Source organism: Staurois parvus, unplaced genomic scaffold (assembly GCF_062004578.1).
Source record: "Staurois parvus isolate SC_StPar_1 unplaced genomic scaffold, SC_StPar_1.0 ptg000001l, whole genome shotgun sequence".
NCBI lineage: Eukaryota > Metazoa > Chordata > Amphibia > Anura > Ranidae > Staurois > Staurois parvus.
Genome location: NW_028317797.1, coordinates 6,061,841 through 6,081,363, shown reverse-complemented (window position 1 = coordinate 6,081,363; position 19,523 = coordinate 6,061,841). Strand labels below are relative to the sequence as shown.

Below are 19,523 nucleotides of genomic sequence, written 5' to 3'. Positions count from 1 at the left end.
TGACTTAGATGACGTTCAGAGCACATTTTATGCCCAATTCATGCAAAACTCCACGTAATCCCAAGGGGTTCACATACTTTGTCTTGCAACTGTAAATGTCATTAGGTATGATTTAGATCAAACTTTAACACATCAACTAAGCCTAAAATGTAACCATTGACATATAATCTTACCCTAACACTTAACCCAACTATGTATACCATTTAACACCCTGAAATTATCATAAAATTTTAAACTCTAACCTCACAGTGGAACTTTGAGTAACTTTACTAGTCTGCACAATTACATGTATGTGTGTTCATATGGACACATCACCATATACAGCAACAGTATCACTTATCAGATAAGCTTTACCTGTAACGACTATTAAAAAGACTAGACTGAAATGGTGCCAGTAGATCTGGGATCCTTGCTTTAATGCTCTGTTTCAATTTCATTTTTCTAGACTTCTTTTGCTGGGTCATTACTCAAAAAAAATACTGTTATCTCATTAGACATCCTAAATGGATTAAAGCTAAACTTGGCTGAAGTTTTAATAAACCTAAGCACCACCAGATGATAATGAACTTAAACATGACAGAAAGAAAGATCCATTGTTTTCTGCATTACATCTGAATTTCATTTTTAAATTTACTGGAATGAGCCACACAATAAAAGTATGAGAATACAAAATTTGTATAGAAATGCTGCAAGACTCTGGGTGTGGCTGCATGTCACTGTGAGGATATAGAGGTTCTGAAGGGAGTTAGGGGACTCTGCAGCAGAATTGTTGGTCCTGTACAGAATAAGGTTTCTGGAGGGGTCTGAGGGCAATTGTGGGGGATGTGTTTTTTTCCAGGAGGCTGGGGGCTTTGCAGAGGCACTGTGGGAGACTGTAGGGCCCGGCGCATGCTATGGGACAACGTGGGAGGTTGAGGGCACTATGGAAGGCTGGAGGCTCTGCAGCAAGTTACAGGGCACTGCAGGGTGCATTGTGGCACTGTGGGAGGTTAGGGAGTGCTGAGGGCTCTCAAGGTATTTGGAGGCACTGTGGGAGGTTCAGGCTCTTCAGGCCACTATAAGAGTTTGGTGGGGCACCATAGGAGCAGGGGGCAATTTGGAAGGTTCTTACAGTTTGATATAAATGCTTTGTGTGCAGTTGGCATGAAATGTTCTCTTTAAAAATAGAGCCCTGCCTTGTAATTTTAGGATTAGGTTGGATGTTCACAAGTAATTACACACCCTGCTAGTCGTGTATTTTAGATCATAGTCAATTTTAAGGACCACTGCGGCTCAAAATATTATATTCTAATAACTGTGTGTGATGCATGCATTTGGTATTCAGTATATGATTCCTTTTTTTTTTTTTTTAAAGTACTTTTATGTCCATTTCTTCTCCTTGTCATTTACATCCAGACCAAAGCAGAATTTATAGTAATGGAGTTTGGGACAAACCAGAAATTTAGCAGTAGAGACATGCATGAGGCTTTTCTTTAGCATCTGATGGTGAAGTCTTCCTAGGAAGCTATTGGAAAGCAGTGCATATGTTATCAGCCTCTAGGCAACAAAATCAGCAACGGGAATGTAAATCTGCAGTAGTGGTTGATTTTGGGCTGAAAGGTATGCATTATATCCCAATTTCACTTTGAACATTTTGTTAAAAATCATTTGCCCATCAATAATAAAAAATGTGTAACGCTGACTATAATACATGCTTTCTCTTCTTTTCTGGTATAATGGCACCCAGCATCGTTTTATCACTTCTTGAAAATGCATGGCATCACAAATTTGCCCCTTCGGGGAGACCTTCACCAGAGAACAGCTGTAACATCATCATGTCTACAGATCTTTCTGCATCACTTTGGAGCGCTCAGTGCCAGAAAAGAGGCCTAAGGAGTACCAGGATAAATCTTTCTAATGTTGCCTCTGACAAGGATCCTAAACATTCCCCTTGCTATCCCAAACTAAAATAAGTTTTGGCTGGACATACACTTTAGAGCTTTTTGGGAAACAGTTTCAGCCAATCACCTGGGCACAGATAACTTAAATAAATCAAAAAGCAGTATTGTGGTACCTGTGAAACCTTATGTGAGTAACTGTGCTGTGAGAAAACTTTAAATTCTTCCACAAGGCAGTAGTGGCAACTGCTCCTATTGAGTAAAAACACACTCTAAATACCAGACTACATGGGCCAGCCTTTGCTCCTCATGTATCTCAGTGGGTTTTGGCTGCACATGACCCTGTCGCTGGTTCACCGATTTTCATTCCTTGGACCATTTTGGTAGATCCTGACCACTGCAAACCAGGAACATCGCACAAGAGCTGCAGTTTTGGAGATGTTCTGACCCAGTCTTCTAGCCATTACAATTTGGCCTTTGTCAGAGTCACTCAAATCCTTACACTTGTCCATTTTTTCTGATTTCAACACATCAACTTCAAGGACAACATGTTCACTGAATGCCGAATATATCCCATCCCCTTACAGGTGTCATTGTAATGAGTTAATGAATGTTGTTCATTTTACCTGTCGGTCATAATGTTATGACTGATTGGTGTATGATAATGGTGTTTGGTTTGCCCAGGGCAATGCTGCCCAATGCAGCCCAACGGAACTGGTGTAAATGGCCCCTTAAAGTTAACATGCTCTAGTTTTGTAAATTAGGGTCATTGACTACATATTATCCTTCCTAGTTTTATTTGAACACATGTCCACTTTAAATAACTTATATTCCTTGATGATTATGTAAGCATATGTGATAATTATGTGTACACATCTATAATAAAGGCAGGATATCTATGCCAGTTCATGCATCATTAAACCAACAGCCCTTCGCTATATGCAGAGTCTGAATCCCAACCCACATTACATCCTGTGCTGTGTAATTAAATTACTACAGTGAGCATCAGTCAAGGTGCTTATTGAGGTGATAAGATTGGATTCTGGAGAGATTCATATTTCATCAAGAAGAATTTCATTTCTCCTGTGCTACTCCAGTCAGGATCTATTATTACCTCTGTACTATATGTTAATTATTGCTAATAACTACATTGCTCACGTATAGAGTGGTGACATTACTCTGCAAATCATTTTTGCTTGTGCGTGCATAGTCTATTGTTGATATAGTAGGATAGATTCAGCGAGGTAATGATTGCCAGCCTGGTACAGGCACCTTTGCATTCTTTATGTTGCAATTACAGCTCGTGAAACATTGTGCACATAATCTGCTGTTCTCTTGTTTTGGCCTCCAGCAATTTTGCTGGATATTAAGTCGTTTTAATGCACATTAACAGAAACCAAATACTGAATGCCGTGATCATTTTTTTCGGGTTTAGCTTGCTGTAATTTATATAATTTAATGTTCTGAAATGGTAGTTTTCGTAGAACAGAGTCAAAAAGTCAGACTTTGTGATTATGATATAAAAAAAAGAGCATAGAAAGGTACATAGAAATGCGTTGCCACTCTGGTGGTAATAGATTAAATCTAGATTTGAAAAAAGTCAAATATTCTCAGTTCACCAATGTTATGTTGCTGGCAAGGTAAGGTTGATATAGGTTTTTACCTGCAATAATGTGTGTTTTACCAGAGGTAGGACTTGTCACTGTACAATAGAAGCACATAAAAACATGTTTTTTTGTGCATCCTTGCATTTCAATGGTTCTTTGACACAAGTTACCAAAAACGTGGATGAACGCTTTTCTTTATTTTTTCCCTCCTTTTCTGGCCACCTCTGGACAATTGTAGATGAATCTAGCTAAAAAAAATGGTACATGGATAGGAGTGTGAGATTTACAGAGGAAAATAGATTTAGTCTCCAAATATGGAAAGGCCTTTTCACAGTAAGAGCTGTGAAAATGTGGAATAGACTCCCCCTGGAGCTGTTTTGGCCAGTTCAGTAGATTGCTTTTAAAAAAAGGCCTGGATTCTTTCCTAAATGCACATAATATAACTGGATGCTAACTTTATAGGTAAAGTTGATCCAGGGAATATCCAATTGCCTCTTGGAGGATCAGGAAGAAATGTTTTCTCCTGCTGGAGCAAATTGGATCATACTGGGTTTTTTCTACTTTCCTCTGGATCAACTGTTGGTATAGGATTGTATATATGAGATTGTATCATTTTTTTATTGGTTGAACTAAAAGGACGTGTGTCTTTTTTTCAACCAGTAACTGGTAACAGAAAGGAGTTTACAGAGATTGTCTAGGTCTAGCACCACTCCAGCATTAGTCATTTTTGCTTTCTTCTGTTTGGTTGATTGACCAGCTCAATAGTACTGTAGCTCTAAATATGTATGGAGCCTACAGAGGAGCATCAATATGCAAGGCCAGTGCTAGACTATTTTGTGCCCTAGGCAAAAATCGGCTACTTGCAAGCATGCTCTACAAGAAGCAAAAAAAAATTAAAATGCAGCACACGAAGTGCATTGTGGTGAAAAGTGGGTGTGGTTTAAATTACACTAAACATTGTGAGCGGCTTAAAGGGGGTGTGGTTAGAGTCTGAGATGACTTACATAGTGCAGAATTGGTGTGCAGAATGGAGATAACTGTGTGCGCAGGATGGAGATGATAATTAATTACCTGAGTCTCTGGCTCTGGCTGGGTTAATTTGCTCACTCAGGCTGGCTCTGCTGGTCTCTACAGTCTGCTCTGCGTGACCACTTAAACTAAGACTGGCTCTGGCCACCACACTTGCTCCGGATCTCTCATTTCTGGTTGGACTCTCTCCGCTCAGCTCTGTTTCTCAGTGTCATTCTGTCCCTGCTGCAGTCAGGACTGCACAGCTGTTCTTCACACTCCAAGCTGTGTGGTCCTTGTGACAGGTTTGTTGTTCAAAGCTGCATCCTCCTCTACCTCTCTACGTGCTCCCGCTACTGAAGGCGGGCTAGTTCTTTTGGTTAGCCATGCCCCCTCACTCAGCACTGACCAATCAGCAAACAGTCAGGCAGCACCTGACTTCCTGGAGGTGGAGGAGGTAAGGGGTGGGATCTCTCTTAATGTGTGTGCGACCCTGTTTTGATTCACCAGGGCATCGCAATCATTTTCATTTTAGTTGTCCGTGAGTTACAGCCATGGCTACACCCTAGGCAGCAATGCACCCTAGGTGGCCGCCTAGTTCACCTAGCAGTAGCGCTGGACCTGTCAACATGTACCCGTGCATAGGGCAGGATGATGTCTAAATACAGCCTCAGCTTTTTGCATGCACAAGCCCATTCATATGCCTGAATCTCATTCATATCTTTGCCTGTTAAAACCCTTCCTGTGTACAGTTATAACTGGAGTATAGCTCACTAAACTGATTGTCAATACACTTATATTTATACACAGCAACAAATCACCCTATAATATCCCAGAAAAGTTATCCACCTCCACCCTTGAAGGCTAATTAAACAAAAATATAGAACTTTTCCCTTTAACAAATAAATAACAATAAAATAAAAATAAAACCAACATAAAAACAAAAAAAAAAAAAATGTCCAAAATATCCAAAATTCAAAAAATAATCCCCACAAGTGTAAATAATAATTTTCTTTCTTCTTTCGTCAAAAACTCCTTCTCAGTACCCGCAAATCCTGATGACAGTACACCTCAAAAAGAAAAAACCTGACATAGTGTCATACCTTTTAAATAATACAACACACGTGCCACTCACTGTGCAGCATGCAAAAATCTCTATAAATGTGTATACTCTATAAACGAGTATCTATACACATGCAAATATTCTATAGTGAATATAGATATAGGTGAAACACACTCACATAAAATAGTGTCATAAGCACAATGTGTAAAAACAACTCCAAAATATCCCTGCAAGTGTGTATCACCACACCCTGTATACATCAGTGATCACCTAAACCCAAAACAACACTCTCCAACTCATATGCTGATGGGTAATTACCCTATATAAGAAACATCAGGGCATAACACCACTCTGGGTTAATTTCTCCTCATAACGATTTCATCCAATGCTAGGGTTTTTCTTCCATTATCCTCAAGAAAATCCACAGTCACAGATAGTATATAAAATATCCTCCTTTATTTGGTAACTCACAAAATTTGGGTGAAACAGCTCCTCCTCACAGGGATACAAGTGTAGACAGATTCAGGGAAACATTGGCCACATGTTCCCACTTCCAAGATGGCCGCGATCGCACTTCCGGTCAACGTCGATACGTCTGACGTCACGTGTCCCTGACACGTTTCGTCACTTCCTATGACTTTTTCAGAAGGGTAAGGACGTCTGCGCATCGACTCCTTATGTACCGCCCTTCATACACTAACGGCACCTCTAACCGTATCCCTGTCTACATCCATCCTAGAATTTACATCCATTGCATGAATTTTTTGAATGGGGTTTTTTTATGATGACAACAGTGGACTATGTTGTAAAATGTGTGTTGAAACATCACTTTGTATTTGCCAGCAGAAGCCTGTGTGACAGGGTTACAATGTAGGACAACTAGATGTTACATTTCGTTATGATTCATTTTTTGGGTGAAATTTCATTTTCAGAGATTTAAATATGTATGAATCTCTGAATGGACATTGTAACAAAAGTCAATGAATCCAAAAAAAGTTATGATGAAATTAGCAAATGCATTTGCTTTATTTGAATAATGTCACATCATGTAATAGTAGTTTGGGCCTATGGGGTAATTAATTAAATTTTCAAATTCATTCAATAATTTGGATAATGAATGGATCCAAATTTTGCTCCATTCTTTAATTTGGATGCACATGGGGCCAGTCGATATTGTCTAAAAATTATACTTGGTTCTGGATTCTCTAAAAGGGGCGGTACTGGGAGGTGGGTAGGAGGTGGAACCAAGGGGCAGCGCTTGGAGGTAGGTAGGGGATGGAGATAAGGGGTGACTCAAAAGGTAGGAAGTTCCTGCACCTATTCTCTGGGGAAAAAAGGCCCCGATCAAATATATAGTAATCTGGGTAAACTGCAAACTTTTTTTAATCCACCCAGACCGAGCATATGAAACACATGCTAAAGATATGAAACAAATCCTGAAAACGAATCGGTTCAACAGTCAGGTCCACAAATATTGGGACATCGACACAATTCTAACATTTTTGGCTATATACACCAGCACAATGGATTTGAAATGAAACGAACAAGATGTGCTTTAACTGCAGACTGTTAGCTTTAATTTGAGGGTATTTACATCCAAATCAGGTGAACGGTGTAGGAATTACAACAGTTTGCATATGTGCCTCCCACTTGTTAAGGGACCAAAAGTAATGGGACAGAATAATAATCATAAATCAAACTTTCACTTTTTAATACTTGGTTGCAAATCCTTTGCAGTCAATTACAGCCTGAAGTCTGGAACGCATAGACATCACCAGACGCTGGGTTTCATCCCTGGTGATGGTCTGCCAGGCCTCTACTACAACTGTCTTCAGTTCCTGCTTGTTCTTGGGGCATTTTCCCTTCAGTTTTGTCTTCAGCAAGTGAAATGCATGCTCAATCGGATTCAGGTCAGGTGATTGACTTGGCCATTGCATAACATTCCACTTCTTTCTCCTAAAAAACTCTTTGGTTGCTTTTGCAGTATGCTTTGGGTCATTGTCCATCTGCAGCGTGAAGCGGCGTCCAATGAGTTCTGAAGCATTTGGCTGAATATGAGAAGATAATATTGCCCGAAACACTTCAGAATTCATCCTGCTGCTTTTGTCAGCAGTCACATCATCAATAAATACAAGAGAACCAGTTCCACTGACAGCCATACATGCCCACGCCATGACACTACCACCACCATGCTTCATTGATGAGGTGGTATGCTTAGGATCATGAGCAGTTCCTTTCCTTCTCCATACTCTTCTCTTCCCATCACTCTGGTACAAGTTGATCTTGGTCTCATCTGTCCATAGGATGTTGTTCCAGAACTGTGCAGGCTTTTTTAGATGTCGTTTGGCAAACTCTAATATGGCCTTCCTGTTTTTGAGGCTCACCAATGGTTTACATCTTGTGGTGAACCCTCTGTATTCACTCTGGTGAAGTCTTCTCTTGATTGTTGACTTTGACACACATACACCTACCTCCTGGAGAGTGTTCTTGATCTGGCCAACTGTTGTGAAGGGTGTTTTCTTCACCAGGGAAAGAATTCTTCGGTCATCCACCACAATTGTTTTCCGTGGTCTTCCGGGTCTTTTGGTGTTGCTGAGCTCACCGGTGCGTTCCTTCTTTTTAAGAATGTTCCAAACAGTTGTTTTGGCCACGCCTAATGTTTTTGCTATCTCTCTGATGGGTTTGTTTTGTTTTTTCAGCCTAATGATGGCTTGCTTCACTGATAGTGACAGCTCTTTGGATCTCATCTTGAGAGTTGACCGCAACAGATTCCAAATGCAAATAGCACACTTGAAATGAACTCTGGACCTTTTATCTGCTTATTGTAATTGGGATAATGAGGGAATAACACACACCTGGCCATGGAACAGCTGAGAAGCCAATTGTCCCATTACTTTTGGTCCCTTAACAAGTAGGAGGCACATATGCAAACTGTTGTAATTCCTACACCGTTCACCTGATTTGGATTTATATACCCTCAAATTAAAGCTGACAGTCTACAGTTAAAGCACATCTTGTTCGTTTCATTTCAAATCCATTGTGGTGGTGTATAGAGCCAAAAATGTTACAATTGTGTTGATGTCCCAATATTTATGGACCTGTCTGTATATACATATGACAAAAATAAATTCTTCAATTAACAAACGCATCCAAAACTAAATGAAAATTTCCGTTTGCACATGTCTAAGGAGCACAGCTGGGAGACAACTGAGAGACTAGAAAGGCAAATAGAATATTTGGGTCACTCTGAGATGGAGTAAGGAAGTAGATGCGGCATACTATAGTATGTATAAGCATATAATCAATGGTGATGGAATTAGGGAAAATAAATCATGAACAATATGCTGTAATAAATATACAAATAAAATGTCCTTAGAGACCTATAGGCAATTCTGCTGCACCATGGAGTGGAGGCAGCCGGCCAATGACAAGCTAGAGAGGCCCTGTGGAAGATCAGGAAGAAAGAGGTGGCGCTCTCTAAGTGCAGTATAAAAGCTTTTAATGAATAAAAAGTGTAGTAATACAGGCCACTCACAAAGCATAAGTAGATTTGCGGCTTGTAAATTAATAAGCATCCACTGTAGTGAAGGAATGTGAAGCCTCTGGATGGATGGTGGTTACTGGCATCTGGCGGTGGTGCTGGTGGCTTCCAGCATGTCCTAGTTCCTGGATTCCCTCGGTTGAGACGTCACTTCCGGTCAGGTGATAGTGGGGGTAGCGTGCGTTCAGAGCAAGTATGGCTCCCTCATCAGGCCATCAGCTCTTATACTGCATTTAGAGGGCACCGCCTCTTTCTTCCTAACCAGGAGACTAGAGAGTGTTGTGACCCCATAACAGTAAGTTCTCGAACAAGGACCTTCATGGCAGGATCACCAGATCTTAAAACATGCAGAATTAAAAAAATAAATTACTTTTGAAATGATTTTAAAGTGAAAAGACATCCGCATGGTGATGCCGCTATCGTTTTCAGGTCTTTCTATGGTTTAGGCATCTACAGCCATCTTGACTGGCAGATTCCTGCATTGGGACCAGCTTTAATTTATCCCAGCAACGAGAATTTTTTTCGGGTAGGAAAATAAGACATACTGTATGCATTAATTCATTGAAAGCTTTCATGCAATGTTCAGCTTCAAAACACTTGAATCCCAGGTGCCTTTTATAAAATGGTGCAGAAACTACAGCTATTTTACCTAGTACTGTTTTATTATGGCGACCAGACTTTACTAATGACATCAAATTAACCACAAAATAAAGAGAAAGACAAAAGGCCCCCAATAATAACAACAAAAAAGGCAGTGAAGGAATCAATCAAAATTAAAGAACAGGTTTTAACTGACATAGTTCAGTTTTCAGCTTTCCCTATGCTTTCACTAGAACGTCTTCTAAATTCCTCCCCCCTCCATATTATAGTGAACATCCCAGCTTATCCAAAATCTGCCTTATTGGCCCTTGTAAGCTTGCTGGCCTTCAATGGTCTTCAGTACATTTAATGAAAAAAAAATCCTGGGACAATCTTCACAAAAATTTGCCAAGACCATGAATCCGCAGACACTTGGGACTTACTTTGAACATATGGTAGTGGTGAACTTGAACCGTATCCCTAATATCAATGAGAGATTGTAATTTGCTTATAAATTGTTATAACTCTTTTAATAACAACATATATTACAATATACTAATTTTTGGGGGGTCGGGGTTCCCTTTTGACAACAAATTTAAAGTATAGCTAAAGGCTAAACATGGATAGAAGGGAGGTGGATTAGAACACCTGTAAGTTTTTAATTTTGTTTGTGTCCCCGTTAGGGAGATTCCCCCTCTCTATTTGTCTTTTTACCATTATCATTGAAATAAAAGTAATAGAAAATCCTAAATTTTGGGTTGTCCAAAGAAAGGTAATAGAGGAGAAATCTTCCAATGGGGACACTAGTTCTGGTGACCTGGAGGATTCCCTTAATTTGCAGGGATTTCCTCTCACTTCTTGTGGCTCTAAGACAGGAAGTGAAGGAAAATCTCCCCAATAGGACAACAATGGCAAACATAAACCTTACAGGGGTTATAACCCTCCCTTTCTCTATCCATAATTAATTCCAATTAATTTCCTAGTTGTGTTGTAAATACTCCAGTTTATACGTCTGTTTTATAGAACTTATTGCGTTTGTCAATTTGTACTACAAAAGAATGCCAGTGCAGTGATCTGCCGATGGATTGATGGCAACGCATACATGATGAATGGTGAAATTTACTTCTCTAAAATTTATTTATGCTTTGCCTAGTATTTGGTATGTTGTATGTTTTTAGCACTTATATCTTACAATATTATCAATCATCTGGTTGTTCCTAAAATCCTTGCTTTGCATGTGTTGAAGTAATATAACCAAGTCTTGGGAAGCCTAAGCAATTTCATTTTGAATGTGTTTCCACTTCTTCATATGTAATCAAATTGCTGTGTGATTGCTTTTTGATGAAAGAATAATCTCACTACAGATCCACATTTTCCTGATCAAATTGAAGCTGTGTTTACGTACATGGTAGTTGCTCTACTGACCATGGTCTGTGAAATAAAAATGCACTTCAAAATGTATATCTTCAAAGCAACTCTCAATGCATTCCACAATAATAAACTTTAAGCCACAAAGTGGAATTTTATTTTGTGCTGATAGTGAAAAATAAAATAGAAGTACAGAAATAGACATTGCTTTTCCCTTTATTTCTCATCAATAAAGTTAAGATAGTTTCCGCATTTTTGCCAAATTTCCACATTACAAACCACAATGCGGCAAGATGAAAGCAGACTTCCTGAAATATTTTCAATATACATTATTAACCGCATTTGCAAACCCTGATTTTGTAATTGTCCTTCAAAATGGTTGTCACTAAAAGAAGTTCCAATATTTTTGCTTGAGCAATCATCTTAGAATCTATCACTTTAAAGAACTGTAGGTAGCATAGTTATTGGAGAGAAACATTTGCTTGTGTTTCCGTAGACTGGAGTGTTCTCCACTTGTATAATGGTCAAAATTATCTTCTACTAAAGCAAGCCATAGAATATACAATTTTGTTCCTTCCACCACCCTGATTCACCCATTGATGCACTCAGTGTTGGTGGGGGAACCCCTCTCGCAGTGGTATTGTGTTTTGCCGGTGGAGAGCCTTCCCTGTCCTCAGAACACAACAATTACTGCTAGCAGCTATAGCCCTTGGCAGTGATCACATGCAAAAAATCTGGCAGGCTGGTTGTAGTGAAGTCAATAAATGGAGTCACTCAGTTACCTAAGTTTTACATTAACGTGTGTGGGCTTGGACTACCCATAAACATTTACCACTTTTAGAAAATTGGTATTCCAAATGTTTTCAGGCTTATGAAATAACAAATTTGGCAGCTTGAAAACAAAATCTATTATTGTCCGATTTCCCTAAACACACCACTTGTTTTTGCATAAGTATTCTTTCTCTAGAATTCTCATTTTCATTTCTTAGCTACAGCTTTGCTTAAAAAGTTCCATCACTGTGTTTGAACAATCTTACTTCAACATTTTTTTTGTTTATCATGATTTAGAGCTGTCAAAGACAGCTCAACTGTTGACTGATTCCTGCTGGATCGACCAAAATTTTAACCATAAGTGACCATGTCCATACCACCCAGTTCAACAAAAGCCAATTTTTCAATCAACATTTTTCAAAGGAGCCAGGTAAAAAATTGTTTTCAATCAAATCTTGGCTTTGAGTTTGGCACCATTGTCTTGCTGGTAGATGGCAGAATGTCTTGGTGCATTTTTCCATTCATCCTTCCTTCAATGACATGAAGTTGGACAGTACCGTATGCTGAAAAACAGCCCCACACCATGACGTTCCCACCTCCAAACTTCACTGTTGGTATGGTGTTTTTGGGGTGATGTGCCGTGCTATTTGATCTCCAAACATAGTGTGTACCTCCTAGATTGTAAGCTCGAAAGAGCAGGGCCCTCAATCCCCTCATGTTTTGCATTGTATTGGTATTGTTCTGCCACATGTTCTGTCCCCCTTTGTAATGTACAGCGCTGAGCGAACTATTGGCGCTTTATAAATACTGTATAATAATAATAATAATAATAATTATGCCATCAAAGAGTTCAATTTTGGTGTCATCTGACCAGACTATATTCTCACAGTATTTCACAGGCTTGTCTAAATGTTGTGCAGCAAACTTTAAACAAGCTTTTTTTTCAGCAATGGAGTGTTGCGTGCATTACTTATTGTTCTCTTTGAAATGATTGTACCTGCTAATTCCAGGTCTTTATGAAGCTCTCCACAAGTGGTCCTTGCACAACTCTTCTGATAATTCTTTTCACTCCTCTGTCAGAAATCTTGTGAGGAGCACCTGGTTGTGGCTGGTTTATGGTGAAATGATGTTCTTTCCACTTATGTATTATGGCCCCAACAGTGTTCACTGGAACATTCAGATCTTTAGAAATCCTGCTGTAACCAATGCAATCAGTATGCTTTGCAACAATAAGGTTGCAAAGGTCTTGAAAGAGCTCTTTGCTCTTCCCCACCATGACATATTTCTTGAGTGACACCTTGGTAATGAGACACCTTTTTATAGGCCATCAGTTGAGACTGAACCAGCTGATATTAATTTGCACTGACAAAGGGCAAGATTGCTTTCAATACTTTTTCCCTGAGTCATTCCATTTTATTACACATAACTTAACATATATATATATATATATATATATATATACATAAATACATAATTTATTTATGTTCATTTATAGACATATGCATGCTGGAAAGTTTTGTTTTGCTGTGAATGCATTCATTATTGAATTTTCATTACATCATATTCGTTATGTTGAACCAATTCATTCTCGTTTCATATTTTCATTGGTCCAGGTGGACTAGAAAAATTTTGCAGTGTTTTCAGAAGATTGCTATATATTCAATATATTACAGATTACTGAATGAGACGGGTTTGAATTGGAAGGATTAAATATTTTCAGACGCTAATCTAACCCACCAAGAGAAATGGCATGAGCTGATTGGACAATATCAACTAGCATGATGTGCATCCAAATGAACAATTGTTTTAATTTCTGGCTGATTAACATGTATTCGATGTTGAAGATTATTTCGTATTCAGGGAGAGCTGTTTCCAATATAAGCATGTGTTCAATTGTGAATAATTACCTGTTGCTTGGATTAACTGCTCAATACCAGCAGCAGATTTATGTTGTTTGCATACTATTTTGCTTTGAATGAAAGCTCAAATATATAATGCATACTGTCCTCTTAATGCAATGTTGCTTTTTTTTTTATACAGGGAGAAATGTGCTAGTAAATTTGCTTCCACGTGCAATTATAGAATAATTTGTATTTGCTTTCTGTTTGTAAGTAATAGTTCATTTGTGATATGCATTTACTTTCATCATTTGTTACCTTGGTAACCTCTTGCAATTGCTATTTATTTTAATAACTTTGACCATTTTAGCTTTAAAGACCTCAGAAAGCTTGGAAATGGATAATCTAGTGCACTCTATTTCCAACATGGTAAATTATTTATTTTTATATCTATATACCGTGATTCACTGAGGGTGTCATATATATATATATATATATATATATATATATATATATATATATATATATATATATATATATATATATATATATTTGTGTTGTAAAATAATATGGTATAATTAAGGGATTTTATTTTTCATAACTCTTTAACAGTGTCTAGTTGATACTCAGGAGATTTTCTGTAGTGCATTGTCTGTGTAGTCAACGAAGCACTCCGAGTAGGCATGCCATTGAATCTGGACTAAATTATGCTTACCTTCTCATTGTTCAAGGTTAATACAGCAAGACTGCAGCGGTATCTGTTCTCAAACATCATGAAGCCATGCATCCAACATTTTATCTTATTAAATCATAATGTTTATTATTACAATAGTAAAAGATACTAGAGTATAAACTAGAAAATAAAAAGCCAATATGATCAGTTGGTATAGAATCATCTTATATGTTCAAGGTACTGACACAGAATTGGAGACCGTATATTAATCCATATTTCCATCCTGCTAAACATTCTATTAACTGCTTTTCTGCCGCCCCATAGCAGATATATTGCTACAGGGCAGCAAGGGTGTGCAAAATCACGTATGTAAGCTCCAATGAGCAGGGCCCTCCTAACCCTATTGTATTTAACTGTATTGTTGTTGTATTGTCTCCCATTATATTGTAAAGTGCTGAGCACACTGTTGGCGCTATATAAATCCTGTATAATAATAATATATACGTGATTTTGCATTTCCGGGTAGGGGGCGCACGCGAGCCCTACGCGTGCTGCTATTCGTGGCCTCGGCTATTAGTCACCGGGTCCCGGGCGGTGATTGCTCACCAGCACCTGGAGATCACTGAGCATTACCAACGGAGGGAGAGAACCGTATGTAAATAATACAGTTCTCTGCTCTGTCAGCTCCTACACACTGCTTTGTATGGCTCTGCATAGCATAGCCATACAAAGCAGTGTTCTTACAGTTGAAAGCACACACAGCACATAATGTGAAACAGCACACAGTTAATCCCTTGATCACCCCACATGTTAACCCCTTCCTGCCCAGTGCCATTAGTACAGTGTCAGAGCTTTTAATTAGCTCTGATCACTGTATTGGTGTCACTGGGGATGTCAGTGACACTAAGTCAGTTCCCCTCAGTGTCAGAATGCCCACCACAGTCCTGCTATAAGTCGCTGATTGCTGCCATTACTAGTAAAATTTTTTAAAAATCCAGTATATATACCATTTATAAACGTTATAACTGTCACGTAAACCAACTAATTTACATGCATTGGGATTTTTTTTTTAGCAAAGACATGTAGTAGAATACATTTTGGCCTAAATTTATGATGAAATTTGATCTTTTAAATTTTTTTACTGGACATGTTTAATAGCAAAAAGTAAAAAATACAGATTTTTTTTCAAAATTAACCGTCTTTTTTTTATAGCACAAAAAATAAAAACTGCAGGCGATCAAATACCACCAAAAGAAAGCTCTATTCGTGGGGGAAAAAAAGGACATAAAGTTTATTTGGGTGCAGCGTTGCATGACTGCGAAATCGTCAGTTAAAATAACACAGCACCGTAATGCAAAAAATGGCCTGGTCAGGAAGGGGGGTAAATCCCCAGGAGAGCAAGTGGTTAAGGAAAACAGAAGGGGAGAAGAAAAGGGGTGGGGGAGGAAGCAGGGGAAAAAGGGGAAGGAAGAAATGGATGGAACAAGTGTGGGAAGGAAGCAAGAGGGAGGGAGATAAAGGGAAGAAGTAAAGGAGAGCATAAAGAGGGGAGGGGAAAGGAGTAGGGAGAAAGAAATAAAGGGAACAGAAAAAAAGGGAGAAAGGGGAACAGATAGTATAATTTGTAATTATGGAGCTTAGAAGGATGTCTTTCCCTGATGCATAGAAATACAAATAATAAAACCGTATGCGCCAATTTAGTTTAGGTCACTGGTGCTGGCATATAAGGACTAAAAGTCCATGTGTAAGTTCCATAAGGAAAAGGGTTGGGAATGATAGTCCACTTGGGCAGCTGGTCCTCAGAGCAGAAGTATATTCTAAATGCACACAGAAATGGAAAAAAAGCATTATCACTGATGTTAAATATTGATAATACTTCTGGTTTTAGTTTTAACTTGATGTATCATTGCTGACATTAGATACTGTAAGTGTTTTTATTTGTGTTATTGTTTATATCTGTATTGTCCTTATTGCCATTATGACCGCCATAATGTCCCTGGCCTTTGAGGAGTTAACAACACATTGTGCTCCATGTATAAATGATACCCCCATCATCTTGGCCAATCAGCTTGAGAAAGGAGCGCATCACGCATGCTCCGAAACACGTTGCTTCACTTCTAGCCCACGACAGCTTCCAGTCTGGATGCTGTGGAGCTGTCTGCTTCCTATACCCACTCAAGGAATAGGCTCACACCCCTCTCCAGCCATTCGAGACGGCCTGCGGTGAGATGACCTGTCAGCAGAGACACTGCAGCATCACAGATGTGTCTGCTTTCTTCTTCCATCATGTGAGTGGCCATTTGTAAGCCCCCTTGTTTTAACAATAAATAACCCTTTGGTACTACACTTAGAGGTGTTGCATATGCTTTTGTTTTCCATAACATATGTAGATTTGTTTCTACCATACCTCGACACATTACCAAAACAGGTATAGAGGCACTACAGGGTCTTGAAGCAAAGGTACATCAAAACAGCATATTTCGATGAAGCTCAGTCCTTTTTTCCCCATACTTTGACACATTGATATGAAGAACTGTATCATAATAACAAAATATGTGACACAGTGCAACTATGAAAAGAATATGTAGTCATGGACTTTGTGTGGACATATAGAAGAGAAACAGTGAGTACTGGGAAACAACTTTATTATATACCATTAAAATTCTTTTACACAGCATTAAAAATTACTTCCCACATAGGGGTTCACAACATGAAAAGATTATGATTACAACTCATATGTGGATTTACACTGGAACCCATTCCTAATCTTTAATAGAGTAATATCAGCCAGTAGTGTAGACTAGAATTACTATCATGTGCATGTTGCCCATAGAGGTGCAAATGAGTAAGCCAAGGTGAAGCCACTGCCTCTCAGGTGGGAAATTCAGGTACATTCAATAAACAGGCAATGGTCTTGTACACATAATCTTAAAATAGAAGGACCAACTTCCCAATGGGAAACCATCCAAACCCAATCTAAGTAAGTCACCATAAAGACAGCAGGTTAGTCAAGGCACATATATTCCAAAAATGAGGCTCTTGATCTTAATAACAAATTCAGTTCACATCAATCTAGAACAGTGGTTCTCAACCTTCCTAATGCCGTGACCCTTTAATACAGTTCCTCATGTTGTGGTGACCCCCAACCATAAAATTATTTACCCAGTAATTATAATTCATGAGTGTCGTTTTACCTCCAATACTGCTGCTTTCAACACAGTAGCTGCTTTTAACAGAGTAGCTGCTTTCAACACAGCAGCTGCTTTCTACACAGTAGCTGCTCTTTACACATTGGAAATATGTGTTTTCTGATGGTCTTAGGGGACCCCTGTGAAAGGGTCGTTCGACCCCCAAAGGGGTCGCGACCCACAGGTTGAGAACCACTGATCTAGAATGAATGGCAGCAGCAAGAATCTTCAGATTCCAGTAGCTGTTTTTCCCACCTGTGATGACATATCACCGGTGGCCACAGCTATCTGCATCTGTCCACCCAGCCAGCAATTACCTGCACTGTGTGTGCATCCAGCAGTGATCACTGCAAGAAATTGCTGGTTGTGCAGACAGCCACGGAGAGCTGTGACCACCAGCAACCTGTCATTGAAGTCTACAGGGCTCGGTGGCTGCAGCTATCCACTTACAGGTGGTAGAACAGCTGCAGGAATCAGATTCCTGCCACTGTCATTTGCACCAGGGCTTGTGACACCAACAGTTGGGCTCAATGACACCAATGAAAGGGAACAATTCCTTCCAATAACACCAACAACGATGGGGCACAATTCCTCCCACAGACACCAAAAATTGTGCCAATGACACCAATGAAGGGGCACAATTCCTCCCATAGGCACCAAAAATTGTGCCAATGAAGGGGAACAATTCCTTCCAATGACACCAATGATGGGGCACCATTTCTCCCATTTAAACCAACGATGGGGCACAATTCCTCCCACTAACACCAAAGATGGGGCATTGTCTTTTTCCACTGAGTGAGGACCTTTTCTACTCTCAATGGCCAAAGTCCAGCCCCCCTTAAGTGTGAAGGACTGTAAACTGGCCCATTGTTTAGAATGTTTTGAGACCCCTAGCCTAAACCATTCTTCACATGTGTCCTATGTACTATATGGCTTCCACTGGTTGGTGGCTTCTCTCTCAAATCATTGTAAACCCTGAAGGCTCTTCTGACATTCCATACATTCCTTGCAGGTGGCCACCAGATAGCATTAGCCTCATATTTCTATTCCATCTTTCAGGTTTAATAAATAACTTTACAAATTCTAGGTATAAAACATTCTTGGTGCTTAATTAATTTACTTCTTAGTGTGGGATCTTGAAAGCATGCTGGACAATTACAGTTAACTGCTTTTATTAATCCAGTTAAAATTAAACTAGTTAATTGGAGGTACATGGAGAACTTTATGCTGAAGTTAGCTTGAAATGTTTTTTTTTTTTGGAGCAATATAGGACATTAGGACTGATTCATTAAAATTGGATAACAGAAAATGAGAACAAAAGTGGAGTTACTGCCAACATCTACTAGTCAGGTCTCACCAATCATTTGTGGTCCACTTTCTTTTTCATTTTCTTTTTTACAGTTTTAATAAATTAGCATTGTTAGGTAATAGTCTTTTGTCAGTAATATGAGCTCTAATTTTTTTCCACCAATTCACTTAAAACCGTACACATTTGTACACTATGTGAATAATAATGTAATTTAAGTTTGTTTTTTTTCTGAGACCAAGGAAGAATGAGTTATTAGGAAACGTTTTCCAAACTTGATAGAAGACATTTCTTCAAATGCAGGTTTGCTGATATCTGTTTTTTTTAACCCATAGGCTACCTAGTTGTCTTTCTGTACCAGAAGAATTACTGGTGATGGGCGTCTAATATGCATGACTGCCAGAGATGACCTAGAAATTGCAAGTATCCAGACTTCAAGTAGTATTTAGTAGGTGCTATTAACATATTGGGTGATCTGTTCCATCACCTCTATGCAAGATTAAAGAATATATATAGAAGGAGAGGAGAATTTGTCATAGAGAGTGTCAGAAATGGTAGTAAACCTCTAAGCTCATTAATGATAAAACAAATAACTATTCAGTTCACAGCACAAAAAGAAAATATTTTCTTCAGCTGATGGAGGTGAAATCTAATGTTGCTTCCAAATGGTGCCTGTAATATATTTTAAAAGAGTTTCATTTGTG

The 19,523-nt window shown here is 38.9% G+C and overlaps 1 protein-coding gene across 1 annotated transcript in view; it reads left to right on the top strand.

The window, feature by feature from the left end:
- Nucleotides 1-19,215, top strand: part of APLF (aprataxin and PNKP like factor) — a 314,793-nt gene extending 295,578 nt beyond the window's left edge. The window contains exon 11 of the mRNA XM_089688811.1: nt 19,155-19,215. Coding sequence (XP_089544937.1) covers nt 19,155-19,195 — 41 coding nt within the window. The 3' untranslated portion in view covers nt 19,196-19,215. The remainder of the gene's footprint in view (nt 1-19,154) is intronic.
- Nucleotides 19,216-19,523: the final 308 nt, after the last annotated feature.